This window comes from Oncorhynchus keta, chromosome 14, assembly GCF_023373465.1.
Source record: "Oncorhynchus keta strain PuntledgeMale-10-30-2019 chromosome 14, Oket_V2, whole genome shotgun sequence".
Lineage (NCBI taxonomy): Eukaryota > Metazoa > Chordata > Actinopteri > Salmoniformes > Salmonidae > Oncorhynchus > Oncorhynchus keta.
In genome coordinates, this window is record NC_068434.1 from 36,748,409 (window position 1) to 36,773,042 (window position 24,634).

Consider the following 24,634-nt stretch of genomic DNA (forward strand, 5'->3'; position numbering starts at 1 on the left):
AGTCTTAAATTATGTATATAAAGTATAATATTGGGATGCAAATTCAAAACTAAATACATTTCAACTCTATATCTGCCATGGTTCATAACCATGTGTGTGAGGTGTATACTTTTGTTTCAAAGTTCAAACACTGTGTGAGCCTGATTTAGCCCTCTGCATTACAAGTTCACCTGATGTTGATTGATTTTTAAGTGTGAGGTCTTATCTAGAATTCTACCACATTTATTTGACCATCAGACATGATATTCAGCCTGGCAACCCTCCGATTGCAGGCCCACGTCGTTAACCTAGGTTATCCTCCTAGCTTTCACCCTTCTGTTTCTCAATGTGAAAGTCCAACTTCCTCATAGTGGTCGGCTGTCACATCTTATCACATTCCATTTGGTTTAATCTCGTCATCACATGACTCTGCTCATCTTCAATTCCCTTCCACCACAATAAGCAATAACCATGTTATTTTATCACCTCCATTTTCCAACACAGATAAATAACAACAGTAAAACTCACAGCAACTAAATCAATGATCTATTTGAAAGCCAAAGCAGGTACCTAACAGATCAGGCAGTCAACTCAAAGACCAACAGAGGAATTTATACAGCAGTCTGGCAAATCAGTCTCCATCCAGAAACAAAGTCATATTTGGGCATGTATTTATCAACAAGCATCTCAGATTAGAAGTGCTGATCTAGGATCAGTTTAGCCTTTTAGACAATAATGAATAAGATTTGATGTACAGCAGGCACCTGATCTTAGATCTACTCTTTTTGTTGTTTATTATTGGCCCTGTAGTGTAAGATCTGCTACAGTATATTATCCACTCAATGAACTAACTAAAGTGCTTCATTTTCCATTGGCCAAAGTGGCCGTGTCCTCCTGACCTGCTATGACCTGGCTATTGACTAATCCCCAATCAGCCTTTACCCTACCAGCACCTGCCACTGACGCATACACAAGGGAGTGAGATCAGACATGACAGACATACACAAACTCTCTCTCAGTGCTCGCTTTGGTGGTTATTTATGCATGTGAGATAAAGTACCCCACATGACAATGACTACAGGTATGTAAGGTAAAGGCTTATGTAGGCCTGTAGTATTCCAGAACTTGAACCTTAATGTGTGTGTGTGTGTGTGTGTGTGCATGCGTGCGTGCATGTGTGGTGTAAGGGAGCTGAGACCTGAGGATTTGGGACAGTAGAATCAGGAGTCACATGTTTGTGAAGGTGTTTGGCAGGAGGAGTAGCACTAGAGATCCTAAAGCCTGGATTTACATCATGCTCCACTTTGCAACACACACACACATTCTAGCACTCATGCACACACGTACACTTTGTAATGCTCACATACACACCCACCCACCCACTCATGATGACATCCCACGGATAGTGAAGTGATCAACACATACAGCCTAGGAATCCTGGGAATTCTCAATCAGGCCATTTAGAATTCAAATGAATTATGAGTTAAGAATTCCCTCATGTTTGCACTGGTCATTCTAGTCTTTCTGCTTCAAAACAGGCCCTCCTTCAAACAGTAAATAACACAACATTGTTTTCTCATGGAGAGAGTGGCTCACATGGAGTGTGTGAGTATATATATGTGTGTGTGTGTGTGTGTGTGTGTGTGTGTGTGTGTGTGTGTGTGTGTGTGTGTGTGTGTGTGTGTGTGTGTGTGTGTGTGTGTGTGTGTGTGTGTGTGTGTGTGTTTGACATTTAGGCCAGGCACCGGGGCTTGGCCATGCTATCTGTGCATTCTTTAGTTCTATGGTTTGGTCTCTAGTCTGTTTCATTCATTCATGCCAGACCGCACAAACAAACACACACACGCACACGTGTGAACAGAACTAATCTGCTCCAGGCCAGGTCACATGAGCTATGTTGTTATGGCAAAGACAGAGAAAACCTCTGTTACAACACTCTACCTCTGAGACAATGTGATTTCCTAGAACAGGGCCACAGGGTACAATATATAGGGCCTGGTGCCTAGGGGCTTTGGTGGTTAGGGCTTAGGTGTAGGGGTATGAAAGTATGGGGTGGGGCGGGGTGTGGGTATGGGTTTTGTCTGCAGTCTGAGCAGTCAACGTGTTACAGGTACAAAGGATTATAGTATTACCATTATTTACCATGGTATTACCGCATCAGGATTATGGCATATTTTTGCCGTCCCAGAAATGCTTTTGGTTTCAATGAGAAGAACGGGCATGTAATAATACCTTCTGCCACAGGAACACTGTTCCTTCATTCACTACTGCATATATCTGTACAACAACAACAACAACAACACCACATACCTTATCAGGGCTTAGGATAGGAAAGTGATGTCATCACTAGTGGTCAGTGCTCAGACCTCAGATGATCACATCATAGATGTCCTAAATGGACCCTATTCCCGAAAGGAAATCAGGGGGCCATTTTGGGACATTAAAAAAACAAAACCTCCGATGAACGATTGAGAAGAGGGATCAAGCCATAGCTGTATACTCTGTATTCATCTGAGGATGGCTTTAGTTTATAACACATATACATCTTAGTATATCTGTCTTGTTGTTACACACATTATAAGGAGGCACTGACATACTGTACATCTCATGCTTATCCGTTGGTGACTCGCTGGTCCGTTGGTGACAGAACAGAACCAGTGACCCTCCCTGTGTTACCTAGAACTATGGCCACAGACGCAACCAGTAGGGTTAGAGCCCACCGCCCGTAGGGTTAACTCAAAACTCCAGAACTGACTTGAAATGAAACAAAATACCTGTACGATCAAATGATCCAAAAAGACATACTAAACATGTAAGGCTACAATTCCATCAATTAGTATTCTGTAAGTGTTAAGAAAACCTGCCCATAGATTTTGTTTGGCCTTAACCTTAACCCCACCTACTACTTACTACCAATAGAGCAGTACAGAGGAGAGCACAACGTCTAACTTTATTTATGTTATTATTATATATTACTGTCTATACATATCTACATACACACTGCGTTTTCTTTTAGTGGTCTAATGTGACTATCTACATTTACAATGCATTCTCATCTGGTGCATATTGTAGAATATGAATGATTCTTAGTGCAAGCGCATGCTTCAGTTCTTTTCAATTTAGTGTCTCTGTGGTGTTTGGTGCTGGTGTCCTTGCCCAGGATCAATCCAACTTGCTGTACGCTACATCAACTCTCTTAAACACTATTCAAAGAAGTGTGTCAGTGCATCCCCATATAGTATGTGTAAGTGCTGTGTAAGTGTACTTATGTGTTGTAGCTACAGGATCCTGGTCTGGAGGTCAGCAACATCATGATGAGTTTCCACAATTGCCACTCTCATATTCTCTCTCCATCTTTTGATTAGTCATTTGTCATTTTGGTCCAATGAGAAGGCAGAGTTCTAGAAGCTCCTCGGATCATCAGTGTTGAGCAGTTTGGTCCTTCTTTCTCCTTTCTTTGGGAAGCTGACAAGTTGTAAAGTAGAAGAAGTCCCAGTAGCTCTCTTCTCTCCTCTCCTCTTTTCTTTCTCTAGTGCGCTCTTTAGTCCACAAGCAGTGGCAGGTTGAAGCTAGTGCAGCAGTAAATGAACTCTGCTAGTACATATCTGTGGATTAGCCATCCTAGATTAGGATGCACTAAATTGAGTGTGTGTGTGTGTGTGTGTGTGTGCGTGTGCGTGTATATTATGGGATTGGACAAGGGTTGTGTATAGACAGGAGGACGGGATCGGACGATGGGAGAATGACGTAGTATGTTCTGCTGGGCTCTAGAGCACATTCTCAAAGAGCTGCATGGAGTTCATGATGTTCTCGTCCTGGAAGACAGACAAACAAACAAGACAGACTGTTGAACGAATGTCATGAGTCTGGTTCTTGTCCCCACAATGAAATCTCTGTCCGCCTGTCTGTCTGTCCGTTCGTACGTTAGTCACACGTGATATCTCAGACAGCACTGGCCCGATTTTGACAAAACTTGGGTGAATGATGCATTTTGCCATGAAGATCTGACATTTACAAAGTTATACTGGTTGCCCAAGGCGGGAGCTACACTAATTAACTGACATTTGCAAGTCACACCAGAGAGGAAGATGCGAAGTGAGAGGGATAACTGGATCCAAAAAACGCAGGTGGCGTTTTTTTATTTATTTAGTTTTGGCTCACCAAGTGAGTAGTTTTTGTATAGAGGTCAATGAGAGTGTCGAATTTGGTTCACAAACAATGTAATGGCTTATTTGCTACATGTGGCTTATTTGATCAAAAATAAGTTTAGTAGTGCTTAGCTTGTTATGAGTGAACTGATATAGGGGCGGCAGGTAGCCTAGTGGTTAGAGCTTTGAGCCAGTAACCGAAAGGTTGCTGGATCGATTCCCTGAGCTGACAAGGTAAAAATCTGTTGTTCTGCCGCTGAACAAGGCAGTTAACCCACTGTTCCCCAGTAGGCTGTCATTGTAAATAGGAATTTGTTCTTAACTGACTTGCCTAGTTAAATAAAAGTTAAATATAAGTAGCACACCTGACATCCTGGCAACTTTGAAAACCCCCCACTTTATATTGGAGTGGTGCCTGTTGTTCACACATGTATCTGCCCTCTCATTGGCTAGAATGTCCCCACCTGATCTTGCCTCCTCCCGACTGCCTTTTTTAAAGACATTTCCTGTTTAACACATTGTTAAAGAGGCAACTTGAGTATCTGGCCCATACAATGGATAATCTGTGGGTACACACAATAACTGAAATGTGTTACTTACACATGATATCTCAATTGGCCCAATGGGGGGAGCTGCATCATGTGCGGGGGACAACATGTTTACTGTTGCCTTGTTAATCCATAGTACAACAGAAGAGCAGCCCAAGAGTATCTGGCCTGTTTACTTCAAATCCGCCATTCAATACAATACAACTTAATTTGTCCATGTTACAGTGAACAACAGAAATGTGTCTTCTGCACTCATTACTCATAACTCCCCAGATAGCACACATCTGTCACACACAGTTGAGAGGAGCTCAGGTCATGGCAGTTGCTTCTTCCAGGATTCTTATGGGTGGCTGCTTGTCCCTTGATTTTTCAAATATATACACTACCGTTCAAAAGTTTGGGGTCACTTAGAAATGTCCTTGTTTTTGAAAGAAAATCACGTTTTTTTGTCCATTAAAATAACATCAAATTGATCAGAAATACCTTGTAGACATTGTTAATGTTGTAAATGACTATTGTAGCTGGAAACGGCAGATGTTTAATGGAATATCTACATAGGCGTACAGAGGCCCATTATCAGCAACCATCACTTCTGTGTTCCAATGGCACGTTGTGTTAACTAATCCAAGTTTATAATTGTAAAAGGCTAATTGATCATTAGAAAACCCCTTTTAAATTATGTTAGCACAGCTGAAAACTGTTGTTCTGATTAAAGAAGCAATAAAACTGGCCTTCTTTAGACTAGTTGAGTATCTGGAGCATCTGGATTTGTGGGTTTGAATACAGGCTCAAAATGGCCAGAAACAAATTACTTTCTTCTGAAACTCGTCAGTCTATTCTTGTTCTGAGAAATGAAGGCTATTCCATGCGAGAAATTGCCGAGAAACTGAAGATCTCATACAACGCTGTGTACTACTCCCTTCACAGAACAGCGCAAACTGGCACTAACCAGAATAGAAAGAGGTATGGGAGGCCCCGGTGCCCAACTGAGCAAGAGGACAAGTACATTAGACTGTCTAGTTTGAGAAACAGATGCCTCACAAGTCCTCAACTTGCAGCTTCATTAAATAGTACCCGCAAAACACCAGTCTCAACGTCAACAGGGAAGAGGCGACTCCGGGATACTGGCCTTCTAGGCAGAGTTCCTCTGTCCAGTATTCTGTTGCCCATCTTAATCTTTTTTATTGGCCAGTCTGAGATATGGCTTTTTCTTTGCACCTCTGCCTATAATACCAGTTTCCTGGCGTCACCTCTTCCCTGTTGACGTTGAGACTGGTGTTTTGCCACCTGTTACTGCATTGACAGCCAACGGCCACCTATTTCTTTACCACTACATCAATGGTTCTGATGGTATTTGATGAAGACATTGACACTGTACTAGCTAAAACATGTCAGCTAGATAACAACATAGATACAGTTCCCTTAGCACATGCTGCAAATATTGTGCATCACCAAATGTTCCTCTCTGGGTTCCCAGAAGCATTTCATTGTACTATGTGCATGTGACCATTAAACTTTGATTATATGATTTGGTGCTTTCATCGCAAACTAAACAATTATTATTCTAAACCACCCCACTACCAGAAAAGCTCATAATTCAGTAAGCTAATAATGATAATTCCAAGGTGGCATCCTGCTATGTTGAAAGATCATGAGAGAGGACACAGAACACTCAATGCACAAAGACACTAACCACTTGCCCTGTGCAGGTCCCAGCCTGTTATGTGAATAGTGTATCAGAGGATTGGGTACTGCGGCAGTATAAATACACATTTCACATGCCTTATGCATAACCCCTTCAAGTGATTCTTTTAACGTTGTCTATGTCTTTTATTGGTTATGTCAAAGTGTGAGGTCGCGCACAGGTCTGCTGCTGTGTTGATGCATGTTTTGTAACTGTGGTACCTTCTGACAGGTCTCAATGAACTCCTCAATGGTCACCACTCCATCTCTGTTTCTGTCCATTTTCTGAAGAAAGAAGAAAGGAATAGAGGGAGGGAGGGAGAGAGGGAGGGAGGAGCAGAATGAATGAAGTAAGGAGAGAGGACGAGAGCATGTTCAGTAAGTAAGAAGCATTTTGTTGAGGCGTGTGTGCATGTTGTCTGTGCATGTTGAGCGAGTGTGTTTGTGAGCACAGCGCTGTGTGCACCTGGAAGAACTTATCCACATGTTCAGAGGGTGCCTCATCCCGTACACTGGGGTATGTGTACCTGCCCATCATATCATAGATGGACTTCATAATAGCCAGCATCTCCTGAGAGAGAGGGAGACAGAGGGAGACAGAGGGAGACAGAGGGAGACAGAGAGAAGAGACAGAGGGAGAGAGGGGTCATAGTTTACCGTGATGTATCTAAAGCTACAGATGTAGGATCTTAATTTGAGCCACTTTGCTACAGCAGGTAAATAATCCTGCAGCAACAGGAAATGTGAATGATTATGTGGATAATAATGAATTGAATTTTTTTAGGGGTTGATACACTTTTCATTAGGGCAAATCAAGTCTGAAATTTTAAGCGGAAATTACAGACTTTAGAAGCCTTTTTTAAATCTTGAATACACTACACGTTTGCATTTCCTGCCGTGCAGAAACAAATCTCAGTAACTAAATAGTACTAAAATTAAGAACCTACATCTGTAGCCAATCATTTAGATATGTGGTGTTTCCATGGTGGCCAATCACAGTGTACCTCTTTAGTGATGTATCCATCCTTGTTGATGTCATACAGGTTGAAGGCCCAGTTGAGTTTCTCTGTGACTGACCCTCTCAGAAGAACAGACAGGCCAATCACAAAGTCCTCAAAACGAATGGAGCCATTTCTGTCCATATCAAACGCATTGAACAGGAAATGTGCATAGGTGGTGGCGTCTGTAGGAGAGTAGGGCAGGGGGGAGAAGAGAGGAACATGAGAAAGGAAAGATAGGGGAGGTAGTGCACAGGAAAAGGGTTGACGAAGGGAGAGAGAGGTTAGGGGAAAAGGGATGAGGAGAGGAGAGAGATGGAGGGGAGGAGAGAATGTTGGGGGTAGGCAGACATTCAAATAATCAGTAACCATAAGCTTTTCCTGTTATTCTCCCTGTAGTTCAGGTGGGCTTTTGTCATATTCCAGGCACAAAGAGACAGAGAGTAGCTTCAATGGAGATAGTTATATCCGTTCACCTCCTTGGGGAAAGAACTGAGAATAGATGGTCTTGAACGTCTCTTCATCAACCAAACCACTCGGACACTCCTACGAGAAAGAGAGAGAGAGAGAGAGATAAAGAGAGATAAAGAGAGAGAGATAAAGAGATAAAGAGAGTTACAGGGAAATTAGCCATATGCCTATTAATGGTGAAGTAATTTCAGTACATCAATAAGCTCAAATCTAATCTAATTTATTCTACATTCTTATGTAGAACTCCAAACTGTCCACAAATAAAGATCCAAGCTCAACCTGCTAAAATAAAGGCAAAAAATACCTCCCAAATACAGTCCTACAGCCTCCCCACCCCATCCTCTCTGCTCCCCTACGTACATTCTTGAAGCCCCTGTATAGTGACTGGAGCTCCTTCTTGGTGAACTTGGTCTGAACCTGCAGCTGGTCCAAGCCTTCTGGTTGGTGACGAACTATAGACAGCTCCAAATCACTGTCACTACTGTCTGTAGGAGGAAAGAGCGGGTAAGAGGGAGAGAGAGAGGGGGAGAGAGAGAGAGAAAAGAGAAGGGGATAGAGAGAAGGAGAGGGGAAAGAGAGGGAGAGAGGAAGGACAGTGGGAAAGAGGGATGGGGAGACCATGGCAGGCAGGGAAAGAGGAAGAGGGAAAACAAATTTAAGGGGTGGAAAGAGGGGCCAGATCAAGAGTTAGAAAGAAATTGAAGAAGAGTGAGATAAAAAATAAAAAAAATAAAAGGAGGACTCAAAAAGAGAGGGAGGTACTTTCTTTTAAAGTGTGATCTTTGCAGAGAAACTACGTTTTCTGTTAGTATTCACTGATTACATTTGAGTGAACAGGTGCCAAATTAGTCATATTCAATAACAAGGCATTGAAAGAACTTAATTCTGAAATATCCAATGATTTAAAAAAAAATTGTATTAGTCCTACTCGGTCTAACAAAGTAAGAGAAAGCACTAACACTGTGAGAAAGAAAAGCAAGACAGCTCAAAAAATGGGGAGTTTCTAGAAACCAAGAGATTTCTATTGCTTCCATACTCACCATCTTTAAACAGAGAGAGAGAGAAAGAGAGAAAGAGAGAGACAGCAAGAGAGATAGAGAAATGTAAAGACAGTTAACGGAGTAAAGAGAGGTATAGAGAGACAGTGAGAAAAGAGAAGAAAAAAACAGAGAAAATGGTCAAGCCAAGTCAATAATTGTGGAACGCAGATACTAGGGAGAACAGGAGAGGAACAGACAATCTTTATAAATGCAGTTAGTCCCACTCTCTCCCTCCATACTCCCACCATACTACCTCTCTCTCTGACACTTTCTCTCTGTCTCCATCTCCCTCCATCCAACCTCTCTCTCCCTCTCACCATCCAACCTCTCTCTCCCCCTCTCTTACTCCCTCCATCCCCATCTCTCTTACCAGTCTCTGTGATGCCGATGAGTCCCAGTAAGTGCATCAATTTGAGGAACATTAGTACAAGGCTGACTCTCACCTGACACTCAACTCCCCTTCTTCCTCAGTCCTTCCGTCTTTTTGTTTCCCCAAGTGTGAAAGTTCTGTCTCTCTGTCCTCTCTCCCTCAGTTATCTCTCCCTCCGTACCCACTTTCCCTCTGCCAGCCTCTCAATAAAACACCATCTGTCTCTCAAACTAAAGACAGATATTGCTTTGGATCCTTGGGATGCCTTAAAGTTCCAGAGAGTTCTACGGTTCTAGAGAGAACAGTTTCAAATGTGATTCAGAGAGATTTAAGTTGAAGCCATGAAAAGCGATTGGACCAGATTCAAGCTCAATGATATCCAAAAGGACCTAAAACAGCATTTCAAATAAAACTGAAACTACAGGGAACAAATACAATCCTTCTTTCCATGAGAATTCTTAAGCTGTTTTCCCAAAAGATTATTCCGATTGTTTACTTATTCTCCCGTTATTTTACTCCCAAGTCCTGGGACATGCAGTTGAGAGGTTACTCATTTCATTCCGCTGAATCAAACTCTGATGAGCCAGCAGACATGCGTCACTTAATTAACAGTGTACATTTACTCTCTTCCATCCCTACTTATTTCCTTGACTTTGCCTCCTCCTCTCATTCTCTTCATCCCATTAACCCATGGACTCCTGTCCAAACTACCCACAGATACAGACAGAACCTACCACATTTATTTTCTAAATAATTGTGAAAAATCCCACACATTTAGGGACAGTTCCATCGACAATGGAAATCCCACGCACTCTCTGCTTACAAGACAAATCTGTAACAAGAAGTCTGCATTCATTATGAAGATGTTTAACCAGATGTTTCCACAACATTAACACAGTACTTGTTAGTGAACCCATTTGCCATTGAGGAGTCAGTGTAGATGGCTGCATCTCAATAGTCTAAAGTGGCTTTCTCTCCTCGTCTTCTTTCCTTCATCTGCTCTGACAGAACAAGACAGACGGAAGCTGACACCCAATAGACATGCGCCATATTGTTATCACCATCTGTTTTCAGATAGGTGCAAATGAAGGAGAGGAAGCATGGAAAGGAAGACTCTTTAGTTTAGAGTAATGAGACCCAGCCATCTGTCCTAAATCCCATGTCCCCAGCAGGCTCTGTGATCCAGTTCAAGTCTAATTGTTCTCATCTCTCCAGAGTTCATAAACACAGCTCTCAGCAGGCTGATGCTTCACACAGGATGCATCCAAAATGGCTCTGTGGGCCCTGGTCAAAAGTAGTGCACTATATAAGGAATAGGGTGTCATTGGGGACAAATCCACAGTCAGACACAGTCAGAACATATACACAGCATTGCTGTAATTCACTGGACGCTGGTTCACTCAAGGCCTGTGACACTTGCCAAAAACTCCTGTTATTTAAACGTCGTCATACCAATGATTTTCAACTCACACACACACACACAAAGACCCCATTACAATAAAGACAGGGGGTGATCAATACTGTCCTCTGGTGGCAGTAGAAATGAAGTAGTAGGCAGGAGTCCAAGCAGTATTGATCAGTCGACGGCCATTATTACATTAATGGCCAGACTCTCTCATCTGACGCCACACACAATCCAGAATACACAGCACCACCACACATGCCAGAAATAAATCAAACAGATCCAAAATACAACACACATTAGGACTGGTAAAAAGTCTAATTTCAAAAGCAACAACTAGGGATTTGTGTGTTACACACACACACACACACACACACACACACACACACACACACACACACACACACACACACACACACACACACACACACACACACACACACACACACACACACACACACACACACCAATACCCAATATTGGATGGTGATTAATGGTGCTAGGTGGATATACATAATGTAGCTGGTAAAACAGATGCCCTTATTTGACTGCTGATCGATTTGGCTATGTAACTATTATTATTATTATGGCTACGTGACTTTGTATTTCTCTATTTCCATTTCTGCTGGGACTGAGTGTATATCAGAGGGGCACTTAAGAAAGAAAGTGAGATAGATTGAGAGAGAGAGAGAAAAATGAGGAAAAGCTATTGCCGGGACACTATTGAACAGTGGGAGAGGATTCTGTGGGCGAAGTACTGCAGGCTCCACATTTAGGTGGTCTCAAAGAAAGCCTGTTCGATACTGCATGTATAATTAATGCTAGGTAATGCTAGACCTGGGTGTGGGCCATGCCTCTCTGAAGATTTGACCACAGAGAGATGGAGAGAGAGGGAGGGAGGAGGAGAGAGAACGGTGCACTGTGGAAGGACTGAGAGGGAGAAGGGAGAAAGAGAGAGAGAGAGAGAGAGAGAGAGAGAGAGAGAGTGACCCTCAGATTAAACAGACACACAACAAATTTTAAAACAAATCCAATTTTGATGAACTCCCATATCTATTGCGTGAAATACCTTGGTGTGCCATCACAGCAACAAGACTTGTGACCTGTTGCCACAAGAAAAGGGGCAACCAGTGAAGAACAAACACCATTGTAAATACAACCCATATTTATTTATTTTATTTTTTTCCCCTGTGCCAATAAAGCCCTTTGAATTGAATTGAATTGAGAGAGAGAGAGAGAGAGAGAGAGAGAGAGAGAGAGAGAGAGAGAGAGAGAGAGAGAGAGAGAGAGAGAGAGAGAGAGAGAGAGAGAGAGAGAGAGAGAGAGAGAGAGAGAACATATCTCACCAGGGTGGCCAGGCAGGATGTTAATCAGGATGTTAAGAAGAAGAAGAGAGATGCATTGTAGAGGAATTGAGAGCGAGAAGAGAGGACAGAAGTTTGGGTTCAGAAAAATAGAACAAAAGAAGACTATGAATAATGGGTGAACCACTCCTTCACAAAAAAATGCATGATCAACATGATTCACCATCGCCACATTCGCTTGAGTCTATCCATAGGAGCGATGAATGTGTCAAATACTACATTTATCTGATCCATAGATAATAAGATAAAAGGCACATATGGAATTATACTACTCTCTAATGCTTATGATGTCTGTGATAAGTCTAAACTGAAGCACTTTAATGTGGGGTTGAAGGCTTTCTATTGTAATTGATTTGGCACAGTGGCTACAGAACACTTTGTCTGGCCTTTGGCCTACAACTATATATTATTCAGGGAACCTTATAGAATCTGAATGATGTTATTCTCTACAGTAAACTTGACTTTAATGCTCACTAAAACATTTTTCTCTTGAGAGATATTTCCTAATAGATACCACAATCGCCTGTCTCAGAATGCCCAATTGCAAGATGCACACTGCCCTACCCCAGCCTTAGAAGATGGCAGCTTTATGTTTGGTTAAGTTGACGAATTCAATTGTTGGGAACATATATAGAGTGTGCAACTTTCTTTCTATACTATCTTAGAATCTATCAAATGACAAAATAGCAAACACCAAATGCCCTATCCCAGATACTAGTTACCCAGATACCACATATCCACTTTGCCTCCCAAATACAAGATACAGTTTGAACACCCAACCTCAGATAGCAGATAGTTAATGCCCTGCCTTAGCTGAAACATCGAGCTAAATGCCATGTCCCCATTTGTGAACATGGAATAAAAAGATACAGACCCCCAGCATTTTTGCTTCCCTGCAATTCCATTGGATTTCTAGCCTACTGGAGCCTCCTTAGGGCCCTTACCTTCAAAGGAGGACATGGGCTCCAGGATGCCAAAGCCCTTGAGCACAGCCACAAACATGATCATGACCACACCAATGGCAAACAGCTCCATGCCCTGGATCTGAAACCCCATGGCTGGGAGAGAAGCCCGCTGAGGGAAAGCCCACACACAGAGGCCTGGTGCCCGGGGAAGGGGGGACTCCAGCAGGTGCAAGGTTAATGATAGTGATAGTCACTGTGGTTGAACAATAGATGCTAGGCTATCCACCAGTCAGTCAGGTAGGTTAGGTACTTGGAGGCTTGGCTAAGCTTATCAGCTGGTGCTAACATAACGAGCAGGGCAGCATGAAAGAATGGACAAGAAAATGGATGTAAAATGTCAAAGATTATGGAATGGAAAATATTAAAAAGTGGGTAGACATGGGGAAAAAACGCTCTCTTTAGATCTGACCTGTGGGAAAATAGAGGTTGAGTCCAAGGCCACTTATTTTGGTGGTGAGGAGCGGTCTAAGGTGAACTTTGTTGTCATTCCTCCACAGTTGTTCTCAAAAATCCAGACAGATAGCCATTGATAGAGCATCGCTGTACACCTTTACAGTCCAAATGGTAAACGTCAATCATCTTAGAGCCGTCATTTTGGGGGACTGAAGGACTGAATAATCTCTGGATAAAATCACCTTCAGGAACTACAGAGAATTCCAATCGATGTTCTGTGATATCCGGTTCATGATGTGTTTTAAAACGGTGAATCGTTGAAGTGAATCAGATGACTAACTTGCTGAGTCAGGAAGGTGCGTAGAAGTGATGAGAGTGAAATCCTACACCTCACTGTGATCATCTCATCTTTCCCACGATATAAACAGAAATATAAGAACATCCACAACAGTCTTTCCTTCCTTCCTTCCTTATTTTAGATCTTGTCATAGTATACAATATGTGTAAATCAATCAGCTAATCAATCAATCCACAATATAATCAATACTATAATTGACAGATCAGTAGACTCGTTAAATATCAGTACTCTAGTCTCTGATAATTTACCAAACACCACTTTCTAAGACATTACGAACAATCTTTGCACTTATTTATCTTTGTTTCCCGACCATTCCTTCCTCTTTCTCTCAGTAACACTTGGTCCAGTCCAGTCGAATCTGGTCCAGATCTGGTTGGGTTCACGCCAGGTTCGATGTGATACACGCTAATGCGGTTCACACGCCCAGTATTTTCAGTCCAGTTTATTCCAGGTAGTGACCACATAGGGTTCCGGAGGATTGGGTCTGTGTAGAGCTGAGAGGTGTCCGATGGACTGAAGAGCTACCAGCAAGCACCGCCCATCCCTTACCGCCAGTTGCCTTCCCTACTCTCCTCTTCTGCGCTCTCTCTCTCTCTCTCTCTCTCTCTCTCTCTCTCTCTCTCTCTCTCTCTCTCTCTCTCTCTCTCTCTCTCTCTCCCCCACTCTCCTTTCATCTCTCTCTTTCCCCTCTGTCCCGTAAGAAACCACAGATGAGGAAGCTACAGTGGGCAGTCCAGTGACTCTCTTCATCCACTCCAAACATCCTCTCTTTCTGTCCATATCGCCCCTCCTCTCCTCCCTCTGTTCATCTCATCCGTCTCACCTCTCTTTCCAGCCGACCTCCATCCCCCACATTTATTCCTTCACGCTTTCTAACCACAGGCTCAGTATCTCATTTGGTTCCCTATTTTATTCTCTCTATCTATCTCCCATTCGATCTCTCTCTCTCTCTCCCTCTCTTCTCTTTCTGACCACCTTCCCCCTCTCATCTTCTCTTTTCAGACATAGTGCTTGGGGACCAGGGGTGAAGTCACATTTCCAGACTGAGACAGAGGGCCCGATAGGAGGATCAAGCACACACACGCACGCACACACACACACACACACACACACACACACACACACACACACACACACACACACACACACACACACACACACACACACACACACACACACACACACACACACACACACACACACACACACACACACACACACACACACACACACACACACACACAGCAAGTGCTAGACAAGGGCTGTGTTCAGAAGACAATAAAAGGAGATGTTTCTGTATGTGTGTATGTGCACACTTGTGTGAGACATATCTGTGGATAGGTTGTGGAAAACTGAGGATAAGATACAGTAGTTGATGAGTGTGGACTTGCTAATGCTTTGAGTAAGATGGCGATGGAGACGTGTGTGTGTGTGCGTGTGTGCGTGTGTGTGTGTGTGTGAGCGCTCGCTAATGCATTGATGCAGATGGCTGGGAGACAGCGAGAGGCCAGAGTGAGAGAGATCAATGAACCTGTGCTGAGCCTCTCCCCTGTCCTCTGCTCTTAACTCCACAGCACTAACTATACCACTCCATATCCTTATATCTATACACTACAAGCATCAATACTCTGACATGTTAGGGAAGCCTGCTTGGCAATTAGATAGACATATAACCTGTGATCCTAAATGTGTGCATGTATGTCTGTCTGTATGTCTGTCTGTCTGTCTGTCTGTGAATACCAGTTGGAAACTTTACCCTCACGAAAACACTTAGCTACTGTAAATCTCTCCCTACAGTATGTCGCTCCAGTCACTCAATACCCACAGTGATTTGGTTCCACAGAGTGGTGTGGTGTGGTGTGTGTGTGTGTGTGTGTGTGTGTGTGTGTGTGTGTGTGTGTGTGTGTGTGTGTGTGTGTGTGTGTGTGTGTGTGTGTGTGTGTGTGTGTGTGTGTGTGTGTGTGTGTGTGTGTGTGTCATCCCAGCCAGCATCACTGCAAATATCAGCTTATTATCTAATTTGTTCAACACAAAAAACATACACTTTGCTTCAGAGCAGACAGACAGGAAAGAGCTCAATGTCTGGTATCTGGTCAGTGAGTGGATCATCATTAGCTCCAGACCCAGCCTCTGGACAGCTGAGCCATAGATCGCCTGAGGATTGACCCATGCTATTCCTATCTGGCTGGTGAAAACAGTCCTACTCTAACAGAGTCCAACACACAAACAGACAAGATACACACCAATATGGACATGGTCTAAATACTGCTTTTAAACACCGTAGAGCCATATTCAGAACATGACTTACTGAGGAAAGCAAGGGAGGGAGTGGAAGGAGAGAGATGGTACATGTGATGGTGTACAATACCTGAGCAGTGGTATCTAGCAGCATTATGGTGACAGTCAGACAGAGAACATGAGTATAGAAATAAAGAGCATAGAGAGAAAAAGCCACGTAGAGAGGTCGAGAGTAAGGTGAAAGCCAGAGAGAAGAGTAGTAGAGAGTGGGGTGAGAGCCTACCTGACCGGTGGTAGCGTGCAGCCCTATGGTGACAGTCAGACAGACAGCTGGGGCGAGACAGACGCCTCCTGGCCTCCAGGGAGAGAGCTGCCATCACAGCACCCATAGCAACCAGGCGAGACCAGACAGCACAAGGTGACAAGAGAATAAACTAGACTAGACAAGACGAGACTTCAGCTCTGAATAGAGATGCCACAAATGCCAAACTAAAGACTCCAAATCGATGCAAGATTCCAACGAGAAGAGACAGCTACGATTGGTGAAAAACTAGTCACAACTTAACACTTCAATGAGACACACGCAAAGTGATCCACTCAGTAAATAAAGTAACAAAAGAAGCGAACTCTCAGATAATAACTATCCTACCCGTCATATCAAACTACAGACAGATAGACTGACTGATGCTGAAAACTGTGTGGACAGTGTGTGTGTGTGTCACATTTCCCAGTCTGTTTGGAGTTTGTGACACTGGGCTTGAGTCAGAGATGAAGAGAGAGAGAGAGAGAGAGAGAGAGAGAGAGAGAGAGAGAGAGAGAGAGAGAGAGAGAGAGAGAGAGAGAGAGAGAGAGAGAGAGAGAGAGAGAGAGAGAGAGAGAGAGAGAGAGAGAGAGAGAGAGAGAGAGATCAAACAGGACATTCTAAAGAGCCTGACCTTTCACATGAAACATCACACACTTCCACCACTTTCTTCTCTTCTTCTCTCTGTATGTTTCTCTCACTCTGTCCACATTCCTCACATTTAAGTACCCTACCAACTCCCCTTCCCGCTCTCCTATCTTGTTCCATGATCACATGTGAAGGACTTTAAATATACTACCTGTAACACGTGTGTACCGGAGGAACTGTACAAACTGTTGTAAAAGTTGGGTCTTAACGACGTAACCACACAAAGTACAAAATTGGTCATATAACCAAGCCAAGGACAAAATCCAAGCTGTGTAATGATTTACAATACCCACTAGAGGGCAGTAACATCATGTATGTAGCAGAGTCACATTAACCTAAATACGGCTCTGGTATACAGTAATGCTGACAGGTTTGTGATCTGATATCTTCAGTCCTCATTGTCAGTCACTGAGAGATGAAACATGGGAGGATGGATCCAATGAGAGTTCAGCCTATTTAAAGAATCACAGGAAGTGTTACTCAGCTGTTCTCCAGAAACAGTCACGATCATGTAACATGTGTAGGTCTACAATGTGTCACTTGGTTGGTCACTCCTATGTTCCTGTTCAGTGTCTCAGTGCCACAAGGATGTAATCGATTCAAAACAGGAACCCAAATGGAAACAAAAGAAATCCATTCGATTACACATATGAGGCAACGGAATATGTTTTTTTTTTTATATGTCGAAAAAAAAATGTAATTCATTCATTCCAAAATAATGGTCTGGAACGCCAACGTCAAGCCACTGTCTACTGGGATGCAGCTAGAATTATAGCAGGTAAAGTTGAAGGGGAATTTCACCCTGGCTCTGCGACGGCATATAGTCATTACTATATTAACAACATTACGTTTTTATCATAAACATCACAATTATCCAAACCACAAGCTAGAACCAGCACATTTTCATTTTACTGGTAGAATTGGGAAATGTCCATTCCCTGTGTATTCAAGTGTTGCTCCGTTGGTAGAGCAGCGCCAGGATTGAGGGTTCGATTCCCACGGGGGACCAGTATGAAAAAAGTATTCAAATGTATGCACTCACTACTGTAAATCCCTCTGGATAAGAGCGTCTGCTACGTAAATGACTAAAATGCCAACTTGAAATGTATTCGTCTGCTCAGAGTAAACCACAAATTCCTGCATTCATAGCGAATCCTGATACCGCCCGCTAGGTAGAGGGGGCATGCCCACAAACTTGAATAATGGTGACCAACACACAGCAGCAGGGAGGCTGTGACAGTAGGAGTGATGTTTTGACCAATTTGTGTTTTCGGGGTGGGTGAAAACAGAGTTGCGTGCTGTGGAATCGGTGAAGGTCACCAGAAGTGGTCTGGTGATAATTTATTATGTTTCCTCTGGTCAGAGGGAGCAGGTGCTTGTTGAGGTTTTCAGTTGAAAGAGAGGAGGACCAAAATGCAGCATGGTTATTCATAAACATCTTTAATGAAGATGAAAATACAAACAATGTACCAAAAAACAATGAACGTGAAAAAAACTAAACAGCCCTATCTGGTGCAACAAACACAGAGACAGAAACAATCACCCACGAAACATGGTTCCCAATCAGAGACAATGATAAACACCTGCCTCTGATTGAGAACCACTCTAGGCAACCATAGACTTTCCTAGACAACTCCACTAACCACAATCCCATAACCTACAAAAAAACCCTAGACAAAACACACCACATAAATACCCATGTCACACCCTGGCCTGAGCAAAATAATAAAGAAAACACAAAATACTAAGGCCAGGGCGTGACAGTGCTCCGCGTTAAATGAATGGAGACAAGAGAGGTGAATTGTTTTGCTCTCAAGGAAAGGGCACCATTGAGAGGAGTGATTACTTATGTACATATAGGTAGAGTTATTAGTGACTATGCATAGATAATAACAGAGAGCAGCAGCAGCGTAGAAGGGGGGAAGGGAGGCAATGCAAATAGTCTGGGTAGCCATTTGATTAGATGCTCAGGAGTCTTATGGCTTGGGGGTAGAAGCTGTTTATAAGCCTCGAGGACCTAGACCGGTTCCCGATTTCCATTTGGTAGCAGAGAGAACAGTCTATGACTTGGGTGCTGGAGGCTTTGACAACTTTTAGAGCCTTCCTCTGACACTGCCTGGTACAGAGGTCCTGCATGTCAAGAAGCTTGGGCCCGGCGATGTACTGGGTTGTACGCACCACCCGCTGTGGTGCCTTGCGGTCAGAGGTCGAGCAGTTGCCATACCAGGCAGTGATGACACCCGTCAGGATGCTCTCGATGGTGCAGCTGTAAAACCTTTTGAGGATATGAGGACCCATGCCAAATCTTTTCAGTCTCCTGAGGGGGAATAGTTTTTGTCGTGCCCTCTTCACAACTGTCTTTGTGTGCTTGGACCATTGTGGACGCCAAGGAACTTGAAGCTCTCAACCTGCTCCACTACAGCCCCGTCGATGAGAATGGGGGCGTGCTTGGTCCTCCTTTTCCTGTAGTCCACAATAATCTCCTTTGTCGTGATCACGTTGAGGTAGAGGTAGTTGTCCTTGCATCACACGGTCAGGTCGCTGATCTTCTACCTATAGGATGTCTCATCATCGTTGGTGATCAGGCTTACCACTGTTGTGTCATTGACAAACCTAATGATGGTGTTGGAGTCATGCCGGGCCGTGCAGTCATGAGGGAACAGGGAGTACAGGAGGGGACTGAGCACACACCCCTGAGGGGCCCCCGTGTTGAGGATCAGCGTAGTGGATGTGTTGTTACCTACCCTTACCACCTGGGGGCGGCCCGTCAGGAAGTCCAGGATCCAGTTGCAGAGGGAGGTGTTTAGTCCCAGGGTCCTTAGTTTAGTGATGAGCTTTGTGGGTACTATGGTGTTGAACGCTGAGCTGTCGTCAATGAACAACATTCTCACATAGGTGTGCCTTTTGTCCAGGTGGGAAAGGGCAGTGTGGAGTGCAATTGAAATTGCATCATCTGTGGATCTGTTGGGGCGGTATGCGAATTGGAGTGTGTGTAGCGTTTCCAGGATGATGGTGTTGATGTGACCCATGACCAGCCTTTCAATCAGCTCCTGAAACGGATCCCAGTTTGCCCTACCAAACACACACCTGCTTACTGCATCCAATGACATTTACATTACATTTAAGTAATTTAGCAGACGCTCTTATCCAGAGCGACTTACAAATTGGTGCATTCACCTTATGACAACTACTCCTCCCTCTGGGCTACTATGCATACTAGGGGGTCAAAGGATTGTTGTTCGTGTCGGACTCCTTTTAAATAAAGCCTGCATTGGGGGAGGGAGGTGGGCCAGAGCACGAAGCACTGCCCAAGACAAGTTGTAGTCTTTCAGAGACTGTGTCTGCTTGTATATTTGGCAATGAATCCGTCAATAGGAACATCGCTGAAAGAAGTCCAATAGCTCTATCGAACAAGGACAATCATATATACACCCAATTCATCTTAACTCATACCAATCCCTCTGATACAGATGACAATCACTCATTCATACTTCACCTCAGCACCGCAGGTTTAGAGACAGCCACAGCCAGGCAATTCAAATAATACTTTTTACCCACAAAGCTAATTTCTCTCCCTTTGAAATATCCCCCCCCCCCACCTCTCTTTCCCTCTCGCCCTGGGTCTCACCTGCCCATATTTCTTCTCTCATGTCGATAAAGGAAAAGAAGTCATATTCATCCTCTCTCTCTCTCTCTCTCTCTCTCTCTCTCTCTCTCTCTCTCTCTCTCTCTCTCTCTCTCTCTCTCTCTCTCTCTCTCTCTCTCTCTCTCTCTCTCTCTCTCTCTCTCTCTCTCTCTCTCTCCTGGGTCTCATCTCCTCTCTCTCTCTCTCTCTCTCTCTCTCTCTCTCTCTCTCTCTCTCTCTCTCTCTCTCTCTCTCTCCACCTTTTCTTTTTCCATTGTCTCCTCTTTTCTCTAACTCCATCTGTCCGGGTTATTTTGAGCCAGAATGTGGTTTAGGTAACAGATCTGTAGGGTATTACGTCCCTATTTAAACTGCATGGAATTGTGAATTATGGGGATTTAGACTCTGAACTGCATTAGCCAACTTTCAAAGGGACATACTGAGTAAAGAGAGAAACAGGGAAGGTAGAGAGGGAGAGAGAGATCTGTTTTCAAAACAACATCTTAACAGTATAGTAACAGTCATAGCAGCCCCATTTTTTAAAACTATTAGCTATCTTTTCTCTGGCATTTGGAGTTAAGAAAGAGAAGGGGGAGCAAACACTGTCATACACTAAAAAATGCTTTCCCCGGACACCCCTAGGCTACATAACAAAGGAGAGCATGGGAGCAGAGAAGGTCCAAAAAGGAGAGAACGAAAAAAGGAGAGAAAGAGAAGTACATGAGCTTGCTGATTCAGCAGTGGCAGAGAGAGTGATGAATGGATGGATGCTGTTGGACAGACGGACAGAGGAGGACAAAGGAGGATGGGGGGATAGGTTTGCATCTAATCAATGGCACAACGGAAGGGCAGGCATACATCTAATTAATTGTAGGTCAAAAGACAGACATACGGACAGACGGGCGGACGGGCAGACAGACAGACAGACAGACAGACAGACAGGCAGACAGACAGACAGACAGACAGACAGACAGACAGACAGACAGACAGACAGACAGACAGACAGACAGACAGACAGACAGACAGACAGACAGACAGACAGACAGACAGACAGACAGACAGACCCAGAAGTCAGGGAGAACACCGAAAAAACGTTAATGCCATTACAAAAACGCTGACATGCATTTGTCTTGGTGTCTGTACCAGTCTTAAAAACAACAAAAACACCCACTCACTGAAGAGTGACAATATAGTGTTGCTAATACTGACAAACTGCAGAGAGCAAGATAGACCACAAACCAGCCGGGAGGAAAGACCAGAATGAGGGTTCCACCCTATAATGGATGAAGCACCCCACTGATCTGCTCTGCTCTGTTCTGACCCATGCTGTAACTTAATAACATCATGCTATCTAGTCTCCCACATGTATAGGTCACTGGCCTAGAAGAGGGGGACTATGTTGGAGAGACACACAGAGGAAGAGATTACCTGGTGTGGGTGATCACTCCAGGTACACACTTTGATTGGTTGATGCCAGCAAGCATTTTGTCTCCCTTGAAAAAAAAAAGAAGTAATAAATAGCGAATCAGCGTTGAGCTGAGCTCAACTGTGGGTTGTCCTGCTGCAGCAAAATGCCCCCGAAGGGAGGCCAGTTTGAATTTGGCTTCAGACCAATCAAATCACTTCTTAAGCAAAATGTAATTTTCAGAAAATCTTGTCCGTTTCTGGTCTGCTTGTGTTGATGTCCTGCAGTAGCTAGCGGCCCTGGGGATTTGGACTTGTGGTGTTGATTTAATTCTCTGTACAGGCCAATGATTATGATCTAACCACAATGTAATATGTTGTGCCACTGGCCAGAAACCATTGAAGTTCAATATGTAGCCTAGATGTCGCCTAGTAGGTTCATGTTAACTAGCTAGCTAACTTAGCTGGTTCTGTGATTCATTGTTGTCCATGCGAGGAAGTTAAACAAGCAAGCATTTTAGCTAGGTGGCCTATAACAACAAAAAGTAAAAGTGTACTGTATGACAGAGCCATAGACCGTTTTGCCAACATGTTTGAGGAGAGTGAGCAAAACTTTTTTTGCTTGCAAGTACACATACACACACACACACATACATAAATCAGTACCATGGACAGCCACATGATATTTAGCAACATTGGACAATTTGTTTTATATATCTTTCAGTTTGTTTCCAGTATATTAAACTTAAGCATATATTGTATTGTTGATTTGATTATGTTTAAATGTTTAAGTTGAAATGGTGCTAGAATAGTGCCGGCAGTGCTCCTGTTGTCTTTGTGCTGACTTGCGGTAACTCTGTGGTTCTAAATCAGTAGTTGTTTAGTAACCTGTTGAAAACATTAACTTGCTTGACCATGCTACTGGTGATATAACGGTTTGTTACACGCAATAGGCTTCTGTGTATCCAGCAGATTAGAGGGACTCACGGTAGCAAACGGACCAAAGCCTCTCTATCGCCCTTTCTCTTCCCAGTCTCCCTCTCTATCCCCCCTCTCTATCGCCCTTTCTCTTCCCAGTCTCCCTCTCTATCCCCCTCTCTATCGCCCTTTCTCTTCCCAGTCTCCCTCTCTATCCCCCCTCTCTATCGCCCTTTCTCTTCCCAGTCTCCCTCTCTATCCCCCCTCTCTATCGCCCTTTCTCTTCCCAGTCTCCCTCTCTATCCCCCCTCTCTATCGCCCTTTCTCTTCCCAGTCTCCCTCTCTATCCCCCCTCTCTATCGCCCTTTCTCTTCCCAGTCTCCCTCTCTATCCCCCCTCTCTATCGCCCTTTCTCTTCCCAGTCTCCCTCTCTATCCCCCCTCTCTATCGCCCTTTCTCTTCCCAGTCTCCCTCTCTATCTCACTCTACCTCCACCTCGCTATGTCTTTCTCTCCCCCCTCTCCCTCCCATTTCTCTCTCTCTCCCTCTATCTGATGTTCATGATGCTGACACAGAACACTGTGACTGTGACCACAGAAACAGAATCTATAGGATATATAAGGATGTGATTCTCTCTTCCTTTTCACCTTTCACTGACTTTCTAGAATAACATCCATGAAACATCAGCTTTTGATACATTGTTACGTTCTAGAATAACTCTATAGCTTTCGATCCTTGCGGTGCAGTTACATTATTAAGAACAGGATACAGAATACACAGAGTGAACGCAACAGTATCATGCACTAAATTAAATATTTACATGTGCATTTCCCATTTTAAGAGCCATTACAGTAAACTTCTGAGGAGACACTCACTCAAGGAACAGACTTCTGATAGAACAGTATGATGTGAATGCTGTACATTTAGAGACATGCAGAGGGAGAGGGAGAGGTATGCAACCAATTGATGTTTTAATGGCCATTTTAGCTGTTACCAGTCTATACCAGGGCTTCCCAGACTTGGTCCTGTGGAACCCTCTGGGTGCACGTTTCATTTTTTGCCCTAGCACCACACAGCTGATTCAAATAATCCAAGCTTGATGATGAGTTGGTCATTTGAATCAGCTGTGTGGTGGTAAGTTAAAAACCAAAACATACACCCAGGTGGGTGGGACCAGGACCCAGTTTGGGAAACCCTGGTCTATACAAGCTTAGCCACTGAAGTGTAACTAAGAGCTCCAAAATAATGAGCAAAAGAAGGGCCTTTGATTAATCAAATACAGTGTGTGTGTGAACTCTGACCCCGTGGTCAATGTTTCTGGAACTGAACGTGTCGGCTCAACCAAAGGGACCAGAAGAGGTCAGGCCAGTCGATTCATGAATCAATTCCAATCCAGTTAATTAGAGTTTAAACATTTGACTACACAGTTCTCCTCCTTTCTCTCCACCCCCTCTCTCCTTTCTGTCTCTGTCCCTTACCCCTCTCTCCACCTTTCCCCACTCCTCACCTTCCAGCCGCCCCCACCCTCTCCCTCCTCACCTTTGTCTGGTGTTGTCCTGCTGGTTATGATCCATTTGATCAGACAACAGTTCATCAGGGCTTTGTGTGTGAACTGGGGCTTCTGCCATTTCCCAGACTCCTTCACTCTTCCTGGACCAGGCTCTACCCCGTTGGCATCCCCCAACAGACTGCCATCCACCACCTTACCATCCTTCTAGAGAGAGAGAGAGAGAGAGAGAGCGAGAGAGAGAGAGAGAGCAAGAGAGAGGGAAAGAAGACCA

General features: G+C 43.9%; 1 protein-coding gene across 3 annotated transcripts in view; it reads right to left on the reverse strand.

The window, feature by feature from the left end:
- Positions 1-512: 512 nt before the first annotated feature.
- The window catches only part of kcnip3a (Kv channel interacting protein 3a, calsenilin), a 45,851-nt gene continuing 21,729 nt past the window's right edge, over positions 513-24,634 (reverse strand). The window contains exons 1-8 of one of the 3 annotated variants that reach the window (XM_035785964.2): positions 16,289-16,413; positions 9,134-9,146; positions 8,188-8,305; positions 7,833-7,902; positions 7,363-7,541; positions 6,825-6,929; positions 6,581-6,643; positions 513-3,794 (exon numbers count right to left, since the gene is read on the reverse strand). In XM_035785964.2, the coding sequence (XP_035641857.1) occupies positions 3,747-3,794; positions 6,581-6,643; positions 6,825-6,929; positions 7,363-7,541; positions 7,833-7,902; positions 8,188-8,305; positions 9,134-9,146; positions 16,289-16,346 (654 nt within the window). In that variant the 5' untranslated portion in view covers positions 16,347-16,413 and the 3' untranslated portion in view covers positions 513-3,746. Of the gene's footprint in view, positions 3,795-6,580; positions 6,644-6,824; positions 6,930-7,362; positions 7,542-7,832; positions 7,903-8,187; positions 8,313-9,133; positions 9,147-12,947; positions 13,112-16,288; positions 16,414-24,392; positions 24,568-24,634 lie in introns of those variants that run through there. The other 2 variants (XM_035785961.2, XM_052461697.1) reach the window with 2 other exon arrangements.